Below are 23,023 nucleotides of genomic sequence, written 5' to 3'. Positions count from 1 at the left end.
CTTGTGAGTTTGATTGGCAAATGGGCAAAGTTATGTTTTGCCCAGTTTACTTTTGAACGGATTTCTAAGGTTTTGATCAGAAATCAGTGTTTTCCAAGAAAGTGATGAGGATTGAGGAGGTAAGGAGGGGAAGGGGGCAGATACAAGGTGAAGTAACGGATGAATGTCCGTGGGAACGGTCGTCACTTCCGCTCCGCTCTGCTCGCTCGCGCCTCGGCACTCTCAGCTATTTCCTTTACGTAGGGTGACCTCATATAATATTATTGAAGAATATTGAATATTGTTCACACAACTCGAGTATAATCCCATTATTGTTTCATGTTTCAATTGCTAATCTTCGTTGTATAAATTGACCCACATTGAATAAAGAAACATTGAGTGATTCATGAATCCTTATATAACTTAAAATGAATGTGACGAACTTGTTACAATTTTATAGCAAAGATCTATTTTTTTTATTTATCATGACTATCATTATCCGTTATCTACCTTTATACTATCTCTTTAATTAATTTGCTGTATTTACTATAAAGGTGTCAGTTAACTTTTATATATTTAGTAGTAAGGATAAGATACGAAACAGATTGTCGGTTGACTGCGAGTTATATGTACCTAAAGTATATTAATGTATACTCCTGAATTGGCTTTACGTTTCTCTTCAGAGTTATCTTTTAAATAAGAAATACAAGCAACAATAATATGTCAACTTACAGAATTTATCATTTAATTTCATTGTATTGAAAAATATTATTGTCCAAATAGAATGAACTTTTGGACTGACGTTGTCCAACGAATAAATGAATACCATAGGCACCAGGCTAGTTGGTCACCAAGTAGGTTTCACTGAAGCGAAAACGTTTGGTTCCACTACATTTATTAACGGACCGTCTTAGTTGCACAACAGGATCGTGTCGCAATGTCCCCACTACGTTTCTCTGGAAATTTTGCAATATTTATCAATACCTATCGGCAAACGATACACTTCAGATACAGTTAACCTTGTTTACGAGAACGATGGCATTTCTTTATAAGTCTTGTCAATGAGAATATGACTTCTTTTATAAAGAAATAAAACTGAATATTGGATCCGTTTTATTTTGCGGACGCTATGCATGTGCAAGATTATCGAAGCAAGTTAAGTTTTAGTTGAATCAATTAAAAAACTAATACCTTAAGACACTTAACTATTTGTTATAAATGCTGTTTCCTTCCCTTTAGAATTCGAAGAACGCTATTAACATACGTAGAATGTGTACCCACCACATTATTGTGCAACGTCGTGGAATTTGTGAGCGGTTGCTAACCGTTGCGTCGACTCGCAGACCCCAAGATTAGGGCAACAGAACCTACATCAAATCCAATAATATTAAACCAAATCGATAAAAAGGACTTACTCGAACAGGTATCTGATCTACTTAGCACCGACCTTTTATCACAATTATCGAAATAGAAACGATATTTTTGTTCGATAACATTATCAAACATCACAAAAGATACGTACTGCAGTTATTATTAATTAATTGAACATAAATTGTCATAGTCACGTAGATACATGTGAAATGGTAAAAGTTATCAAACTTCCAAGTTATTCCACCTAGCAATAGTCCGTCCGGAATATTCGATTGGAACATCCGATGTGGCGTTTGTCCGGTCTAAATAGCATTACGAGCGTCTAAGTAGGTATTGAGTATTGAGCAAGTCCGTTGACCGTTGTTGTAACCTGCAGTGGTCTTGGTATCGAGCGGAAGGCGCGGCGGAAGAGCGCAATCTCCACCAATTGGTAGAGCGAGTTGTCACGCCGCGTGACCATGCCCCTTGCTCTCTACAGTTTCTACGACACTTTTCTAACTCACTCACACAAAAAAAAACATAAAAGAAACAAGTAGGTATTTCAAAACAGGTTTAGATAGCTTCAACGATTTAAAATGTAAATCTAACAGGTAGCTGAAAATAGTTTTTTTTTAAATTTAATATGTCATTTCTAGTCGATCCGCAAATAATTAAATTTAATGTGGATTAATTTTGTTAATCAGGTTTTTATATTTTACTTTATTATTTCTATTAGCAGGCTAGTGATATTAGGTAAGGCAAGAGATATATTATATGTTGTTTAACGTTCTATTTCTGTACATCGTCCTAATTGGCGTTATGAGGCTGAATTGTGCCACTGAATTAAAAACATTGTCTCTAACAATCACTACGTATCTACACGTGTATTCCATTTATAGCTCTTCTCATTTGATAATTAGCTAATAAACTGTCCTAGCTACCAAAATACGACGAGATACTACTTCACAGAAACAAATACTTCTCGTAATTACTTAAATCTAAAAATAAAACAAATCGAAGTTGGAAATTCCGAAGGAAACCAAACAGACAACAGAAATTGATTGAGTAATTTAGCAGATCTTCAGGTGTTTATTGTAAAGCAAACAGTTTCGCACACCACACCAGCCATGATCATTTTTTTCCACACCATGTATATGTATAATGTTCACACAACATTATATAAAACCAGTAATGTTCCTAAACATTAACATATTGACCCTACTTTGATATAAAGTAAACTCTGGGAAAACCCCGTATTAATCTATACTTCTATATCTATACTTATAATATATAAAACTGAAGAGTTTGTTTGTTTGAACGCGCTAATCTCAGGAACTACTGGTCCAAATTGAAAAAAATATTTTTGTTTTGAATAGACCATTCATCAAGGAAGGCTTTAGGCTATAAACCATCAAGCTGCGACTAATAGGAGCGAAGATACAATAGAAAATGTGAAAAAAACAGGGCAGGTATAAATCATAACTTATATCTTCTACCCACGGGGACGAAGTCGCGGGCAACAGCTAGTAATATATAAAGACATAAATCATTATAGATATAACAGCAACAACATCAATGTTAAACATCATTTATTAAATAGTTAGGTTCTATATTTTAAATGCACCTACTTTAAAACAGAACCAAACTTTATTTTGTTTCTAAGTGGGAAGTACCCGTATAATTCGTTTTTCTGTTCTTTAAAAGGTCTTAAATATTTGCTTTGAAAGAAAAACATTACAGTCATATGTAATTTTTTTATTATTAAAATTGTTCCCATTAAATTCACATCAACACATAGAAATAAATTGTCTCTAAGAAAGGTAAACCAAGCCACAAGTGTATAGAGAGACGTTAAAAGAGAGTCTCACGACGCACTAATATTTTAGCAAGACATTACCACCGAAAGCCATCTTTTAACAATATGTGATAACTTTAGGCGTACTTACACCAAACGGAACCGGTAGACTTCGTAAACCCCAACATAACCTGAACTCTCGTATTTTCTATTGTACTTCATAACATAAATAGAGAAAGGGAAGTAACACTGTCGACGAAGGTTCTGATTTGAGTGGTCGTATCTTTCAACTGACATTGACCTCTAGAGCGGTCGCCGAGGCCTCTTCTCGGTGGCCATACATATTCATTACAACTTCATCTACATATTAATGAGGCTGGGATGAGAATAACGACATGTTTATCTACTCAGTTAAATATCCTGCCCATTAATATTCCTGAAAAGCATTTGTTATTTGATAATTATATAAACGAGATGAGCCCAGATCTGACTAATGGTGAGAGAGGAAAGTGGTCTTTTTTTACACATCGGGTCTTCTAATACATTTAAATAACTATATTATAACGAGCGTCAGAGTGAAGGTACATTTGAGTGCACTCATGCTGCAAAAAAATCCAGGTCATTCAAATTCATACTTGTCGGATACGGATGTAGCAATATTTGCTCCTCACGCGTCACGACTAATTATTGTGTAGGCTGCCAGACATTTAAATATACATGAAGGAAGGTACGTTCCACTTGTATAAATTGGCATAAATGAGTTGCATACGTATAAATAATTATTAAATTGCTAAAAAAAGTCTCTAAATGTTACCTGCTCTATCAATTCCATTAAGTAAGTTTTTATTACTTCCTTCGTAATTCGCAACGATAATTCTCGACGGGCTGGTGTCGAGTTCCGTGTGACCTTGAATTTGTCCGTCAGTAAAAAGCTGTTGTAGTCCTCCACATATGAGCGAGAAAAAAAATGAGTAGGTAAGAATAATGTGTGATCGGAAAGTCCAGAGTCATCTCGTTTACAGAATAACATTTGCGAAACCGGTTAGGATCGACGCCGACGCCAAATATCAACTTGTTTCCTTCCTCGTGACGGACGCCCGGTGTATACTTACCTAGTGTAAACTTGATACTCATACTTGATATTCTCATATTTTAAAAATCAGCTTTTATGGAAAACAATAAAAAATCGATATAATTTGAAACCGTCTAATTAAATGATATTGTAGAGTCGTTTTCCTTTACGCGTATGAAACTTGCATGAAAATCCTAGCTGTGATTTCAAAGAAATAACAAAATTACATAATATATTTAAGGCATATAATTACAAAACAAAATTAAAATGTATTTTTACACTTCAACACTGCTTATCAAAGACGATTACATTTTAAACAACGTATAGAGTTTAGGTATATGTCCGTAGCTTATATAACAAAAACTCGACCCGTTCTATAAGCAATCATTATAGGTATTATTTAGTGATTATATTTAGATTTAAACATGCAAATTACGTAGAAACATTAATTAAAATACTTATAATTATTTTACATTCAATTACAAGAGCCTCACTTAATGCGTAGCATAACTTATAAAATAATTGTATTTAGATTTTAGTTCCTTTATGTATAATTTGCTACAAATAAAGGAAATGCATTGTAATTATTTACAGTTTAATACGTTCTATTCAATTGTTACATTGTATTATGAAGAGGTGGCTTTAAGATTAAGGCATTATTTCTATGTAGGTGATTTGTCATTATGGGTCATGAATTCTCTTTGAGGCAGTAAACTTTCCTCGATGACCTTACGTCACTTACTCTTAAAGTCTTCTAGCACTAGATAATTACCACTCGGCCATTTTCAGTCAATCTTGCTGCCAGTTGTTATTGTTTTGTTTTGAAGTTGTTCTTCATCAACATTCTGGACTGCCAGCGCAAAAACTATACTAAATTCGTAACACTACTTTATCTATACTAATATATAATGCTGAAGAGTTTGTTTGTTTGTCTGAACGCGCTAATCTCAGAAACTATTGGTCCAAATTGAAAAATTCTTTATGTGTTGAATAGACCATTAATCGAGGAAGGCTTTAGGCTATAAAACCATCACGCTGCGACTAATAGGAGCGAAGATACAATGGAAAATGTGAAAAAAACAGTGCAGGTATAAATCCTAACTTATATCTTTTACCCATGGGGACGAAGTCGCGGGCAACAGCTAGTCTTAGAATAATTTAGATCTGACAATTTGTGAAAACAGATTTTTAATACACTTTGAGACAACTAACAAAGTGTGTTTGTGTTCTATCTAAAACTCAGTACAGCATAAAACACTATTATGCCAGTTTGTCAATCGACGACAATAAGAATTTATGAAAGGGCCTCTTTTAAAACCCATTCAAAGGACACAGTTTTACCCTGAGAGTAAGAATAAATGTATTGTCTTCAATAGTCAGAACCTTACCTGAACATTACCGGTAAAACACAGCAGCATTTTAAAACATCTAATATATCAATATCGATTAGTCATTGCCAGTCTTGCCTGTAAAAAAATCCGCAGGAAAAATCCACATCATTCAATTAAATAAACTTGACCGTATAAATGTTTTGAGTTATTGAAGTATCTTATGTGTATTTGTTTTTGTTACTAAGGTAGTTGTGGTTACTAGTTAGTCATTCGAAGTCGAAACTTCCTCTAAACTGTCCAATATTGCACTCAGAACTCTTGTTATATCCGGGGATTGAAGCCGCGACGCGGCACGCGAGGGTTTGGCTTGTTGTGACCTCAACCACTCGACCATCAGTGCAGTCAATATTATATGTTAATTAAAAATTAGTCCAAGACTTAATGGTACCCCAAAAGTTGATTCTCAATATTCAGCCATGATAACCATAAAAAATAGGTTACAAAAAAGTAACCAAAACAGAATACCTGTAACATCTCAGATTCCTTTCCGCTATAATTATAGAACGTGAAACAGTCTCGAAGCATGTGAACAACAGATAATCCGTGATATTTTAAATTAGTCCAGATATGTTTAGTATAAAATATGTTTGCTTCCGAGAAACGTCGGCATGACCTAACACCGGCTCCCGCCTCTTACACGTTCGTAAACATTACATTTTTAACAATAATATATTATACGTCAGTTGAACTACGCCACGAACGTAGACGTTGATGAATTAGGTCTAATCTTTTGAACTGTTTACTCTACATACAGTTTATAGGTAGGTAAAGATCTTAATTTGAAGGCGGAAGAATATATTTAAGGAAGTGGACCCCACGTCCTTTCATTGCCCTAGTAACCTACATTGCTGTCAGCATATTCTGTCCTTGATATATGTGTTGTGGTTGTTTATTTGAATTCCAAATTTGAGTAATTGATTGTTTTTGTTTTTCTTGGTATACAATTTCTATGGAGTTATAGTTACTTTTTTAACGTTTTATGTTACGATCGTAGAATGGTATACGTCCTATTAAAAAGATTTTCGCATCACATTTTAGCTTTTCCGATGTTAGTGCTTACTTAAAAGTAAACAGGAGACGGAAGTCGTACGTAACGAACATGCAAAACCGAACGGATTTATCGATTGGAGTCCGGCAATATGGCGTCGGTTTATTTATCTTCTCTGTATCTACCCACCTTCCTGGCGCCGCACTTCCGCCGGAAACGGGCGTCGTCTCCGCTCTAACCCTTACCGCGGTTCCGGTTTCCGGCTGCCTTTGAAGTCGGTCGAAGTTTCCTCCTCGCTACCCTGTCGTGGAAGAGGCTTTTTGGTTCAGTAGATGCGATAATTACGTCAATATTATTAACGTGAGAGTCTAGACACGTTCTGAAGAAATGGAAACAATCGAAAAAATATCCTTTATTAAAGTAACATTTGGAAAATATTGTGTGTAGAGTTTTGATGCAAGAACTTGACTTCTAGGCTTGAGTTGTTTCTAAATCCAACTGAAATCATTTCTTAGACGCACAATTTTATTACTGTAACTCATGATTGGCTGCTGAATGATTAGCTACAAGATCTGTTTCTAAGCCGCTAATAGGAAATCGTCGTATGATGCAACATTTCCAGGGCTGAGTATTATCTCAACAAGAATATTAGTAAGGAAATATTGAAAACCGTTATATTATATTGGTCCAATTTAAAAAGCAGTCTTATAATATAAAAAACTGACATTTACTATCTGCATCCATCTGATGTTGTGTGATGAGCATGATCATTTGTTCTGGTGTCTGGGTGTAATTTATCTATAATATTTATGTATTTAGAAATATATAAGTAAGTTTATCAGCTGTCTGGTTACCATAACACAAGCTCTGCTTAGCTTGGGATCAGATAACCGTGTGCGAGTTGTCCCAGGATATATTATTATTATATTATATTATTTTCAATCCTTATGCAAGTTCAGGTCGTTCCGTCCGTATGGTTAATGATCAACCTGGTTGCGAATAAACTGCCCGAAGGCGTCTGAAGTGACAAACAAATTTAAATATTCTTTGGTAGGCTGATATCCTCACTGTTTCTCCTTCACCATTTTTGGCAAGCAACAATTGCTTTCCTAACAAGCAAATGACTTCGATTCGATCGGACTTGAATCTTAAATTTGGTTATATTACTAGAATATCAAAACGTTCAATAAATAAACAAAACAAATAATGATCGCACTGTATTACATCCTCCTTATGAACAATTAAATTACATTGCCGGAACATTGCCAGAGCTGCATCAAAGATTTTACAATCCATTTACGCAACCCAGACTTTTTTCTTACTAATGTAAATATACAAGGAACACATGATAATAATAAGCATTCTTTTTAATACATATTTGATTTACGGTCTATCTATAAAACAAACATTTCAGAGATTAATTTACAAGCATGCTTCATTGATTCCACTACAATTAGTCTCGCGCGTTTTGTGTATAACGTTTTTTCATCCACAAAAATACTAGTGTCTAGTCTACTAATCAACAGTTGGCATAAAATTGTTTAGTCTCATAGAACCCGTTGTTTGATTCGTATAACCTTAAAAGCTTCTCAAAACAAACAATCTTCTTTTAACTGACGTGAAAAATTCAAAATAACTTTCATTGTTTTTAAAGGATTTTTAGTATTGGCATGTCAGGTTGAAAAGTGAATGTGTTTTTAAAGAACGCGTTGAATCTTGACTATTACAGTTTACCTCAATTTTAGAAATATGTTATGATTCGTAACAGCCGACATTTCGCAAAGCTAGTGACGGGGTGTGTTGCAAGCTCATCAGATAACAGCACTTCCTCCATTGCACAGCGCGCCGCCCAATTTCTTCAGCGGCGCACGCGCATCGCGCCCCGCCATTGACGAAGCCTGCGCTGTCGACTTCCTGCTCACTGATGCAATGCTTTTGCGGGGGTTTAGCAAATACTTTGTTATTATGTTGCAATCTTTTTTTATGGTAAAAATCTCGTAAAAAAAGAGTCATCGAAACGGAAATCGTAAATTGATTAGAAGTAACACCTTACGGTAAAACAAACTTTTAAGTGCCAGTCTTTCAACATTTAATGTTTATCTAATTAACAAGTTCATGAAATCGATATAAACCCCATTGCACACTCGTCTGCGGCGCGGCGTTGCGCAAACGATCAGTTTCGGCGCATCTTGATTCTCGGCCTAGTTCGTAGCGTGCTCGCGCGGAGTTCGTGCTTCGTTACGTCATAGAGCAGCGGATTGGGTCAGCGGCGGCGCCTGCGCCTTGTCCATACGAGTTATGTCATACAAAGTGCGTGCGTAACATGCATACGTGCTGTCTACGAACCCTTTAAAATTGTTACAAAATAACATCTACTTTAAATCAATAGACAAAACATTTAACCTATTTCGACGTAATACACATATTTGAGAAAATGATTACATTTATTTACTCAAATAATGAGAAATATACTGTAGTAAATTCATAAGAAATATTTTGCAAATCACGTAACCTAATTATTTAGAGATAAATCAAACAATATTTTGCAACAAGTCATGCTTAAAATTCCGTACCAACAACAATGTCAGTAATCGTTTAATAATCCGAGTGTGACATTTTTGTCAATTGGCACCGGTGTGTTCACAGGTGCTCGCATCGCAACCTATATAAATATAGCAAACATCAGTATGCAGGCGCGTTGCCAATTACAGCGGAGACCTACTTTCTTACCTTCGAACTTTTACTTCCTGCGGGCCAGGCAAGGCGGCCGGTCGCACCACGCAACGAATTACGAAAGTGGCGCGAAATGCTCGGCCGACATTCGCGTACCGCTTGCGCCACCTTCAGGAAGTGCCGTTGGGATTACGTAGCTGCGGCGGCGGCGCGGGCGAACTGGCTGCACCACGCGGCGCACCCCACCCGCCCCGACACTATCCTTGCTTGAGAAACACGTACGGGAGCCTGTGGTCGCGACCTGGCTGTTGCCACACACCATGCTGTGCAATGCACCGCTACCGCCCGCCGCACCGCGCGCTGCCGCGAATGATGCTAGTTGCCATCCTTTCTCTAATAACTTACAGACGATTGCTCTGTTACAACAATTGATACCTTTGGATTTTAATATATACTATTTTAGTACAATCATAATTAGGTACATTTCAAATACCACAGATTTTTTCTTCATTAAAATTAAATCTCAATAAATAATTACTAAAACTAAGTTTACACTAATTAGTAACCAACTCTACCTTCACCAGGACATAAACGGTTTACATTAAAATGGTTTATGAGTAACGTCAACAAGGGTTATGTTACGATAAATATCAAGTAGAACGTAAACAAGGGAACGCCTACGGCTATGAAGAAACAAATCTTGCCGTCGTCCGTAAAGCAGGATGTATAATCTCTCTCGGAACTATGGCAAGTTACCTAAGCCTATAAGGCTTGCCTAACGTAGGTACTACATTACAGCTGTTACGAAATTACTTGTTACTTGCAACATAATATTACTCAATGTTTTCTTTTAATCGCTATCAAGAGGTTTTTAATACTTATATATTTTTTATTGTATACTGTTTCGAATACATATGATGATAACTTTTCCGAAACCTAATTGACTCATCCTTTTTTAACAAGTGGGTTTATGTTCCCCTTAACGTGAAGGGCGAATATTCTGTCGTTTTTAGTAGGGATTTGCTGAGAATGGTCCTAATGTACGATTCACAAGTTGTGATTGGTGTTTGAAATGCAATGCCTGAGTGCCAAACACTGCAGATAGCAGCATTTCTGAGTTAAAACTATGGTTTTAGCTTTGCTTTGTCCTACTTGAAATGCAATCTCTTTACCGATTTCATTTGTATAATATATTAAAACAGAGGTTTACGCCAAATAATATGTGAATTATTTTTTCTGCGTAGTCTTTGCTCAACTCCAAAAATATTCTTTTGCATTTTTCTTATAGTCTACTCACAGTTTAGAATGGGTCATACAAGAACTATTCTACTTAACTACGCAAATAACAGTAACTGTCGTGATTGTACAGTTTTTGTGACATTCGGATAAAAACAAATTAGCCAATAATTTGGTTAACTTTCCGCGATTTATAGAGTCCTCTTTTTACAACTGTCTCTGTTCATGAGAACTTAATACCGATGTAACATTGCCAAGGTCCTAATCGAATTGAGGTGAATGGAAAACTTCAAATGTGTGGCGATTTTTCCTTTTCGCCAAAGGATGTTTCTTTGACTTTTCAATTCGATACATTTGAACGATTCTTTAGCGTCCAGATAGATTTTTCTGTCTAAAAGACACTTATCTTTAATTGTTAGGATATGAAATCAAATTACCAATATGAGCATTGTACGGATTGTACCCCGCATGAGCACTTTCCGACATTGAAATAAGTTCATAAACTTTTTATTTTATGAAACCTTTTACTTTTACTTGCTAGGTATTTTCCATGAAAACAACCTCCTAGCAAGTAAAGTGTGAGAAAACAGAAACATAAAAGAGGTAAAGCAGATAGCCTAAGCCTAAAATAGATAGGTAATTACTAGCACGTAAGGATCACGAATGTCTAGTCAATTATTTGATTAAATTGAAAGACTGTTGTCACAGGAAAAACTAATCTGGATGAAAAAACTGGCTGGTAATAGTAGTGGTTTTCGATTTTCATTAAAACGTAAATAACTACTTTTATAGTCCATTGAGTTTTTATTCCATTGACGTATTTCGTTTAATCAAATGGTGGTCAATCTAAGTGCAAAATTGAATCGAAAAAAGATCTTTGGATGATGATATACATTAATCTAATTAAATAAAAAGCATGATGCTGTAGTAATCGGTTCCTAATTTTCTTATTATCTAAATAGTAACTTTTTTACGCTTTCAAACAAAAAATCCTGTTAAAAATATTTTATAAAATATTGATGTCTACTCTTATAATTTGTTAGTGTATATTACGATTATTGTTTCTTGAAACAACGTGGATACGCCGAAATACAGTCAACTAAATAGTGATTGATAGGCATACCTCACAATCGTGCCTGATTAACTTCCTAAGTATTATAATCATAAAGATAACGTCTGCCTTCCTAACGAAAACAATGTGAAATTGAAAACAATGACATAACTAATTACTCTACAATTCGAATTAAATAACAAAATAACGTTAATATTAATTTATTTACAATAGACACGCCCATTTGTTAACTACACCAACTTAACTAAAAAAGTTATATCAGTATTCGGATTGCAGTCATGTCAACCGTTGCACAAGTGCCGTCACTAACGTTACAAAATCGGAAAAAGTACGCAAAAACGGTATTAGGGCGAGAAAATTCACATCGCTTGTATTCCGTTACATTAGCGCAATTCGCTCAGTGCATAACCCCATCTCTAACACGTAATGTGTGCAACGGTGCGCACCCGATCTCGCACGACCGGTCCCGAAAGTGGGACATCTCTTTTTGTTCCACCAAGTTATTCCGTAATTAGAAAGAGAGGGTGAGGGTTCTTACGCTGATTTCACATAATTATGCAGGAGTACATGTAAATTAACTTTGGTGGTTGATTGCGAGAACACGTGAAGTTCTTAATGATGGGCTCAAGGATGGAGTTTGTATGCTAATTTGGGGTAGCTTATTTCTTTGACATCGCAAGAGACTTTAAGCTTTGTTTTCGAGCGCTCATAATATTATCACGGGAAATATTTGGACCGCTGGAAAGCTGAAGACCTTTATGATACTGAAATTGTCACGTCACCAATATACCACATATACCAGGTACTATGAAATCAATAAAAGTTAAAAAATCATGTTAAATCTACAGTTAATCCGTTAAGAAACAGGCGAATCTCACGAGGTGTTAGCCAAGATGGCGGCACGCGGAAGTGTGTGCGACTTCCGCGTTGCCCTGCGCCTGCGCGCGTGCGCTCCACTCGTGACTTCTACATACATTATTAACCACCGGCTCGTAACGTAATTATGAGACATCCAAATGGAAGACAATTATTAAATGTTGTAACACGATATCTGTGTCTATGCGTAGTGTGACGTTTTTGTCCTGGGAGAGTTACGTTTGATCTGTAATAGTCACGTGTGTGTATTCATTTCCTAAGTCGATCGCGGACACATGAAAATTATGACTTCCGAAAGAAAAACAATTAAATTGGAGTAGGTACCTATTGTATTTTTTTTTCACCATATTCTTTAATAGTTTGTACAGCAAAAAATAAGCGAACGACCACGAAAAGATACCTTTTACTAGCTTAACAATTACATATATGGGAATTATCTAAAAATTTATCAGATCAAGTATGTCAATTTATTTTGATAAATTTAATAGCAAGCATGGCACATCACATGTACTAATTTATAAAACAAGATCAGACGTGATAAAAGAAAATCGGTAAATAATAATATGCGAGTAACCACCAAAGACAATAATTTAATAACAATGTACTTTTTCTACAAATAATCAGGTCGATCATGTTAAAAACAGGAAACGCGATTTATCTTCAATAAATCAGATATAACAAATTAATTGAACGTTCGTTTGACTAAATGGATTTATTAGTTTAATTTATTTGCGTCGTTTAGAAATACGTCGATGATACATATATTTAAAGAAAATAGAACGATGTAGAGCCAATGATTAAGGAAAGTGATTAATTATGTAGAATGGTAGAATTATTAAAATTCTACTTTAATAATAATTTAAAAATAATACCGTTATTTCAAGCGTGTTTTGTAACCTATATAATATCTGTTGGATGATGATGTTTTAATAAACCCCAATCACTAAAAGTGTGAAAACAAAAGAACTCTTTGTGAATCTTCAGCAGGATTCATAAAGTAATCCAGTTAACGACGATAGATGAATGTTTCTTTGGCCCCAGTAGACGTTTAATATTGCTGCTCTCGTCATCTAAATGCGAAGAATGCGTGCCGTATAACAACGAATCATGGGCTAATGTGTATTAACTACAGTACAGCATGCGTGTGCCTACGTACCACATAATGTTGCAGTATCACAAGACAACGCTACATAGAGTACTAAAATCAGTGGAATAACTTACAGAGAACCGTTGAAAGCATTTTCCGTCGTCAGAAAAGTAGAGTAAAGGAAGCTGAGTGGCTAAGTCCCTTAGGCGGTGTATTGAGTGGCGAATCTAAAAATAAAATATTTAAATGTAGTTCGGGTTCCATCAGGGACCGGAAACCTATTAGGTACCGCCGTTATGCACAAATGGTCGACATTCAGTGCCAAGACAAGTTGACTAATTTTGAGCTCGAGGCGACACATCGCGTTTAGAGTTGCCATTATGTAGCATAAACTGAATTAAGGTGATCCGGTGAGAAAGGGATATTATTTGAATCGCCCGTCTGATTTCGAGATCATTCATTTAATCTTTTCTGATGTTTCAAGGAGAAAATGGATTTTATATCTAAACGATTCACGTGTTGGAATATAAGAGGGTTAGTGATGACTCTACATTTAACATAACTTAATCAATTAAACTTATTATACAAATATACATGCACTCGATGAATATCTACATATTTACTAAAAAAAAATGATAAAATCAAAATTATGTATAACAATTTATTGGCAACAGAATGAAATTGCACTTTTTGTTTGATGAAAAGATTAAATTATGCACAGAAGCTGATGAATAACCAATAACTAAATTTCCGATTACGGTTATCAAAATGGATTCAAGATTTTATGTTGGCCACATACAATCTTGAATCTGTGTCCGTAACTCAAAGTTATCTCTCTTCTTACTAAACTAAGCAGGCGAAGTATGACGAACTGCACTAATTTATTACATCTGCGTGTTGTACTATATTTCCAGCAGGTCAAGACAAGTCTATTTTATTCTTTCAGATATACAAACGGCATACATATGGTTCACGTAGTAAATTTTTCAGTCTGTGACGTGGCGGCGCGGCGGCGACCGGCCGGGGCCGCGGCGCGCCCGGACATGCCGCCCACAATTACTGCCAATTGTGCCAATTGACGACACTGCCACCCTTCCGCTTTCTATTCTAACTAGACCGTCATCAACCTCGGCTCCAAACATCTGCCATCTGTCCTCACATCACTATGTTACTCCATCCGTATCTACAAACCCGAGAACATTATCGCACAGTCCTTTAGTAACGATTACCTCAGTTACATCGTCTCGCTGCCCAACTAACTAGTGTAACGTTGTGCAATATCATTACATAAATATATACCCGTTCCTTTAGGTATTAATTCTATTTAGAATTCCTTATAAACTAGTACGTAACTCATCAACTACGTTTGCAATTCACGCCGCGTGATTACTAGTCTTACATTTCCGTTAAAGACAGCCACAGATTTAAGTAGCTTCAATAGTAATTTGGGCGGTAAATTAGTTTTTATAACATGACTTTAATTAGCGAATTAAGGTCATTGTGTGTAGGTATCATTTGAGCAATTTAGCTCGTTTGACGATCGCAAGTGTTTTACAGCTAGACACACACAGATGCAAGTTATTTGATTTCTTTTCGCGAATACAACAAGTCAACAATTGCTTCAATTGATCGCTGTCAGTACCCTTTTATTTTTATGATGGGTGCCGAGTGGTGTTGTTATCTGGTGTTATCGCTCAACGGTTTATAAACAAACTTGACACAGTTCCTAAAACATAATAGGGCGAGATAATGGAATCAAATGGTTATGGGCGCGGTATTTGTGTTAAGGACAATATGGAAGTCATTTAACATAGGTGTAGCAGGAAAAGATTAAACATTACTCGGAAAAAATCTTATGTATAATTCTGACTCATAGCCGAACCCACTGTAATCTGCATGTCGCAGGATCGATCCCTGCGTGGGACAAGCATTTGTGTTATCCACAAACGCTCGTTCTAAATTATCCTGTGACTTGAATGTTCATGAATAATAATTCAGCAATCCCTTGTTTCTAACAAAAGAAAACTCTATAGCACTAAGAATCAAACCTATCTATTTATCTTTGACAAACAGTCTTTAGAAACAAGAAGCAATAGGTCTAATTGATGTATTCTTCCACTTCAATTCAGAATCAAATCAGAAATTACGCCTTTATCGGTGTCCACAGACAATGATTAACTCATAAACACGAAGTGAATTCGTTACATTGTTTCCTTACACTCAATATATTATGCCTAATAGAATAGTGTCAAGAAATGCGTACAGCAATATCATTTGCGTCACTTTAAGCAATAGATTTTTCTTTAATTGTATTTAATAGTACATGACTGATTAAATAATACTGAATTTATGTCCGAAGCATTGTGGTTACTAAGTTAATACGCCAACAAACCAACAATGTAGCTGTTTCCGTGTTTTTATCGTTATACACGTGTCAATCTAGGTATTATATAAGACTATGGAGATATATGTCGATGATGACTAATAAAGGGTATAATTATTAAATGATTTTATATGCAGGAAACGGAAAAAAATGTTACACGAGTACTTGTGATGCTAATGATACAATGTAGAGTCCGTTGCGATAAATCTCAATGCGCAGTCATACAAATAATTGTAAACATATGTATTTTGTACTATGGAGTACACATGTACTTACATTTCATGAAGAAAATCAACCTAGAATATAAATAGCAATCACGTACTCGGTATTCCTTAAATAAAACTAAACTTATTAGAACTAAAAGTAACAAAAGAGGTTTGATTAATATTTATACTATTGCCATTTCAATTAAAAAAAAAGCCGTAATTCAAAATAAGAATATCAAGTCATTTAAATAATTCGGAATTCGAAATCACCAGCCAGTTACGTAAGTATCGTTATCGCAACGGAAATGTTTACTTGTAGCACACTTGCTTTCTGTAAGTAAGTACTTCAGTTTGTTTATTACAAGTATAGAAGATAATATTTAGCTATGTTAATTAACGGTTATTGTGTAGTGCGACCGAGATGACGTCAGCGTGGCTGATATTCGCTGAGTTTCCGGGACAGCTGGCCGCGGACGTCGACGCCGATAGCTTATCAGGGCTCAAACCGAGGTGGATGATCGATATATCGTACTGTTTGTGGAAGTGCAACACTTATCACACATTACACATGTAATTTGTCTACTATAATGTTCTATTGCACGTTGCTTTCGTGATTTATATTCTGAATACTTTTAGAACGTTTACAAATAATTTAATGGTTTATTTTGGCTCGTTTCTCGGGTAGGTACTTCCCCTTACAACATTTAATATAGGCATATAAATACAGCCATATCGTAGTTGACGAAATTTGTAAGCTGCTTACCACGAATTTTATGCAAATTATTGAGGAAAACCAGAACAAACAAGCTCGAATTCGCTCGCAAATTCCTCGAGGAGGTAATCCTCTGAAATGGAATAGATGTCTAAAATATCATCGACAGCAAAAGTATTGAAGTTCATTAAGCATATGTACTGTGTAGATTGGTTCGCATGTTTTTCTAAAGAAGAAATCACATTGTTTTTCCTCTCGGGACGGTGGAGAGTGACAGCGGGTTGCGTGCGCCCGCGCCGCTGCAGTCGACGCCCCCCGGGTTTCTAAGCGCAGCGCGCGTGACCAATTGGTATCATGTGTCTTCAATTTAGATCTAACTCACTGCGAGGATAATGTTACCCATTGTCAACACGATTACGTACTTTTTTAACTTATACCCTCTTGGCGTAATGTAATGGCGGAGTGTTTTTTACTCCTAAACCAAAACTTTTATGTTCCATGTATCTCAACACTACCTAAACAAACTACTTAAGATAAGATTTTTTTACAAATGCCATATTTGTCTCTTTTGGCTCCACGTATTATTTAATCTGACGTAATTTGCGATTATTTATTAGTTTTATCTAACGGTAATCACACTTATCAGCTGGGTTTTTTCGGTACCTGAATTGACAGGAGATTTCTGTTGAAAATACTAATTTATGGTTTGTATTAAAAGTAAAATGTAGTTTATCGTTTTCAACAGTCTCCGTGTCGTTGATTAGCATATAATAAAAAAGATAAACGCACGCAGTCGTCGCAATAAATAACATATAAGGACAAAACAGACGTATCGGAGTTTATCAGGCAACATCCGGGACAAGGTACATAAAGAGTTAATTGGAGCCTGTTTGTATCCTGAAACTCGAGGAAATTGGAGGAGCGGTTGAACAGGTGCCAAGTCTGAGTTGTGAGCCATGAAACGCCAAGTTGCATCGAATAATTAATCGTGTGAACAACGATATCCGGCTTGGATTCCATTCATTTTCCTCCTGCTCGGAGTTTTTCTCATCTCGCGTGACGCAATCGCGGATGTTCTAACTCTTGTAGTGGCCATTGTACTGACATAATAATTGCGATCGCTCATTAATGGTCAAACACCACCTAAGCAGGTAGTGTTAGTACGTGCCTGAACACAAACCTGGTGAATTTATGTCGATATCTATAGATAAATGCTTCCGCAAAATATTGCTGTTGCCATGAATTCAAAAATAGTCGTTATAAAACGTCTTGTAATTTTACTTTAAAGTTTTTTATAAGATCCGATGAGTTATCGATATCGTACAATAAATTAATAAATAGTAAATACAGATAAGACTAATAGCTACAGAACTCACCTATGTGTAAGGATTTTATTTAACCGGAATATTATCTTTATCATACCCAATTATTAAAAGATGTAGTCATGAGAAAAACAAAAAACCTCGTATCATCCAACATGCATAGTCCAACTACTTAAGCCTTTTACTTCTACCGCTTAAACAATAATATTTGAACCAAACAATGTGTTTGATCTGTTTAACTGTATTTGTTAGTAGGTATTAGTGAATGTTAGTACGGTAGAAAGTCGAGACCTTGGCATTAGCCTTGCGCGTGGAAAACGATTGACGATACGGAAGCGCCCGCGCATTGTTTTAACGTAGATTACGTAGATCGGTGCGGGGGGCGGGGCGGCGGGGTCGCGGGGGAGGCGACCGCCGAGGAAACGGAATTAAACGGATACATTATGCGACTTGCGACACACGTATTCAAGAGCTAATAGCACTTCTAAAAACTAGTTTACCATATTGGTAAATGAATTACACGGCGTATTATAAGCAGTTTGTGTCTTCTACAGCTTGACTGTGAGATGGCACAGAATAGGCGGCGCGAACCTTGTTAACATTATTAGAGGACATTTGTATTTTTCCTAACATGTTTCTATTTGATATTGATTCAATAGGTAGTCTTATGTATTTTTCCTCACCATCTTAATCACAGCATTCATCAATCCGTCTTTCAAAGTCTCAATCCTTATTATTATTGTAAAAGATCATATTTTTTAAGATATGGTAGTTATTTTTGCTCACAGCAGATGAGTTTATTCAATAAAATATTGACACATATCACTGGTACATTGCAATTAATAATGAATACACAAACAAGGTACAGTTACAGAGTCAATAATAAACATTTATCGACGGAAATTGAGATTATATGTGGTTGATTATTTTAAACAATTCATTCTTGTATCAATTTACAAAAACATTTTATACATCGTTCGCTCTAGGAGAGTATAAAAATAAGTGCTCAATAAATACTGGTATTATTATAAAACAATAAAATGTACCTTTTTTAAAGATAGTCTTAAACAACTTGAACAATAATGATAAGCAGGGAATAATGTATTTTACTAAGACAACTCATTTGGCTCTCCCTAACATTACATTCTACAGCTAAAGGAACATGGAAAGTAAAACCTTTTAAAACCATGAGGACTCAAAAGAACAATATAGACAAAAAATATAAAATTGGTAATAATTCTCCTCTTTTGAAACCCTCATTAAAAAGTAGAGCAGTTACAACTTAACAATCAACATTAAAAGAACAATTGTAGAGCATTTAAATTCTCCCATATCTTAACCGCGACTAATTTAATAGATGGAATACCTACTTCTACTACTTCTTTTTATACGTGTTAAATTAAGTATTTGACGGTCTATATCAAAGAAAGAACAAATGATTTTATATTAGGTTAATACTATATATATAGAAGCTAGCTCATTACAAAGCCCTTAAACCTAAAGTAATTTAATGAAATTGAATAACTAATGACATAAAATACGTTATATGCGTACTGTATAGCTATTCGGAAAGTCAGCTCGGTTCGTGTAGTGTTACAGTGACCGCAGCGCAACAAAAACAAACCAAGAGCATGTTCTCAATCGTGCGTGTCCTGCGGTCCACTCACGCGCAGGGCTTACTGTCACTAGAACCAGCATTTTTTAAACAATAAGTCAGGTCGCTGGTAACAAATGAGTATTATTTTTATTTGTTGGTAATATAGTTTTTCGTTTTTATTTGTTTGCAGAATCAAATTTATATATCAAAGTAAAAATTTATTAGGTATCCCTATTGGAAAATGAAAGTTCGTGGTGTAAATATTTTAATTTGATAACAATTCTTAAAGTATGATCATTTTAGTATTTTTTTTTAATTTTCTTCAATATTTATTTACAATTTTATAGAGTTAAATATTTACAGTATAATCATTTGCTATAAACAAAAAAAACATAAACAATAATTAAATCAATTTTAGTATTTGTATAGACATGCTAATTATCCAAAATCTCTTGATAGGGAAAAAATAATATATCAATACACATTATTTTTGTTAAGTTTTTCCTTGAAATGTGTCATTCTATCATTCATAGCAACCATCACCTAATTACGTTAGTAAGTTACGTACATAAGGTTTATATTTGTGTCCGACGTCCGATGTGCAAATTATGATAAATAGTCTCTATCAACTTGTATGACGCTTGTTTACAGTACGCAAAACTATATTCTTGCGTACAATCGTTATGGTAGGGTAAGGAATTGTTTAAATAATAATAACCCTAGTATAGAGATTGGTGAGGGGATGAATGCGCGAATGCGAAAAAGACTGGCGTAGCTTCATCAAAATTTGCAACAGTGCAATATCGGCAGTTCCAAATAATGAGCAATCATTGACGTTCTTTTACATCAATCTATCGTTCGACAATACTCAGTTGCATTAAGAGTGTAACGAACTGCTAGTAAATAGTTCCTCATAATATTTATTGTTTTGTTTTAGCCGCAGCCCTACGGCTCACGCCTTTTTCTCCGGCTCGGCGGTAGGCGGGGAAAGGGGCAGGAAGCCGCAGGACATCCGACACGTACAGGAAGCAAAACCAGTTCTTGAGGCTTTGTCCCTCAACAACCTCCCGGTCCCCAGGCCTCTCCCGCCCCGCCTGTTCGACCACATTCCTTTAGAGCCTCCGTGCGCGAGCGCACCCTTTCATCAAACATCACACTGATAACTAATAACAATGTTTACGCACAATGACACACAGGCAGAAACTAAAGGCTATTTTATTTCAACTGTTATATTAAATTATGACTTTTAATATAATAATATTTTTATAATTTACCTATAATTAGTTGCTCACTATTTAACACATTTTCCGGCTAAAATTGATTCCACTTGTAAAACAGAATACCGGTTGTACCATAAATATTTAAAACTAACGTCATATCTGCTTAAATGATTCGCACAATTTATTTATACTTATGCAAATAAGGTGATTTACAACAAGATTCACGTGTCGTAATAGTATCTATCATAATAATTTTTCAACTGCCAGGAAACAACTTTAACCCTAGAAAGATAATCATATTGTGACGTACGTTAAAGATAATCATGCGTAAAATTGACGCATGTGTTTTATCGGTCTGTATATCGAGGTTTATTTATTAATTTGAATAGATATTAAGTTTTATTATATTTACACTTACATACTAATAATAAATTCAACAAACTATTTATTTATGTTTATTTATTTATTAAAAAAAAACAAAAACTCAAAATTTCTTCTATAAAGTAACAAAACTTTTAAACATTCTCTCTTTTACAAAAATAAACTTATTTTGTACTTTAAAAACAGTCATGTTGTATTATAAAATAAGTAATTAGCTTAACTTATACATAATAGAAACAAATTATACTTATTAGTCAGTCAGAAACAACTTTGGCACATATCAATATTATGCTCTCGACAAATAACTTTTTTGCATTTTTTGCACGATGCATTTGCCTTTCGCCTTATTTTAGAGGGGCAGTAAGTACAGTAAGTACGTTTTTTCGTTACTGGCTCTTCAGTACTGTCATCTGATGTACCAGGCACTTCATTTGGCAAAATATTAGAGATATTATCGCGCAAATATCTCTTCAAAGTAGGAGCTTCTAAACGCTTACGCATAAACGATGACGTCAGGCTCATGTAAAGGTTTCTCATAAATTTTTTGCGACTTTGAACCTTTTCTCCCTTGCTACTGACATTATGGCTGTATATAATAAAAGAATTTATGCAGGCAATGTTTATCATTCCGTACAATAATGCCATAGGCCACCTATTCGTCTTCCTACTGCAGGTCATCACAGAACACATTTGGTCTAGCGTGTCCACTCCGCCTTTAGTTTGATTATAATACATAACCATTTGCGGTTTACCGGTACTTTCGTTGATAGAAGCATCCTCATCACAAGATGATAATAAGTATACCATCTTAGCTGGCTTCGGTTTATATGAGACGAGAGTAAGGGGTCCGTCAAAACAAAACATCGATGTTCCCACTGGCCTGGAGCGACTGTTTTTCAGTACTTCCGGTATCTCGCGTTTGTTTGATCGCACGGTTCCCACAATGGTTAACTTATACGGTTCTTGTAGTAAGTTTTTTGCCAAAGGGATTGAGGTGAACCAATTGTCACACGTAATATTACGACAACTACCGTGCACAGGCTTTGATAACTCCTTCACGTAGTATTCACCGAGTGGTACTCCGTTGGTCTGTGTTCCTCTTCCCAAATAAGGCATTCCATTTATCATATACTTTGTACCACTGTCACACATCATGAGGATTTTTATTCCATACTTACTTGGCTTGTTTGGGATATACATCCTAAACGGACACCGTCCTCTAAAACCAAGTAACTGTTCATCTATGGTCAAATGAGCCCCTGGAGTGTAATTTTGTATGCACTGATGGATAAAGAGATCCCATATTTTTCTAACAGGAGTAAATACATCGTTTTCTCGAAGTGTGGGCCGTATACTTTTGTCATCCATTCTAAGACATCGTATCAAAAAATCAAAACGATCACGACTCATTACAGAGACGTACACCATTGACAAAGATCGATCAAAGAGGTCATCTGTGGACATGTGGTTATCTTTTCTCACTGCTGTCATTACCAGAATACCAAAGAAAGCATAGATTTCATCTTCATTCGTGTCACGAAATGTAGCACCTGTCATAGATTCCCGACGTTTCAATGATATCTCAGCATTTGTCCATTTTACAATTTCCGAAATTATCTCATCAGTAAAAAATAGTTTGAAGCATAAAAGTGGGTCATATATATTGCGGCACATACGCGTCGG

At 35.5% G+C, this 23,023-nt stretch overlaps 1 protein-coding gene across 1 annotated transcript; it reads left to right on the top strand.

The window, feature by feature from the left end:
• Positions 1–16,344: 16,344 nt before the first annotated feature.
• On the top strand, positions 16,345–21,225 carry LOC113508428. The gene is made up of 3 exons (XM_026891470.1): positions 16,345–16,445; positions 16,520–16,618; positions 20,677–21,225. The coding sequence occupies exons 1-3, from the start codon at positions 16,414–16,416 to the stop codon at positions 20,897–20,899; spliced, it is 354 nt and encodes a 117-aa protein (XP_026747271.1). The 5' UTR covers positions 16,345–16,413; the 3' UTR covers positions 20,900–21,225.
• The last annotated feature ends 1,798 nt before the right edge of the window (positions 21,226–23,023 follow it).

This window comes from Trichoplusia ni, chromosome 2 (assembly GCF_003590095.1).
Source record: "Trichoplusia ni isolate ovarian cell line Hi5 chromosome 2, tn1, whole genome shotgun sequence".
NCBI lineage: Eukaryota > Metazoa > Arthropoda > Insecta > Lepidoptera > Noctuidae > Trichoplusia > Trichoplusia ni.
This window is presented reverse-complemented; position numbering and strand designations above follow the sequence as displayed.

Coding starts and splice junctions, on each gene's coding strand:
- LOC113508428 (XM_026891470.1), top strand. CDS start 16,414: ATGTTTACTTGTAGCACACTTGCTTTCTGTAA. Junction 16,446..16,519: donor AGCACACTTGCTTTCTGTAA/GTAAGTACTTCA, acceptor GTTATTGTGTAG/TGCGACCGAGATGACGTCAG. Junction 16,619..20,676: donor TTATCAGGGCTCAAACCGAG/GTGGATGATCGA, acceptor GTTTTGTTTTAG/CCGCAGCCCTACGGCTCACG.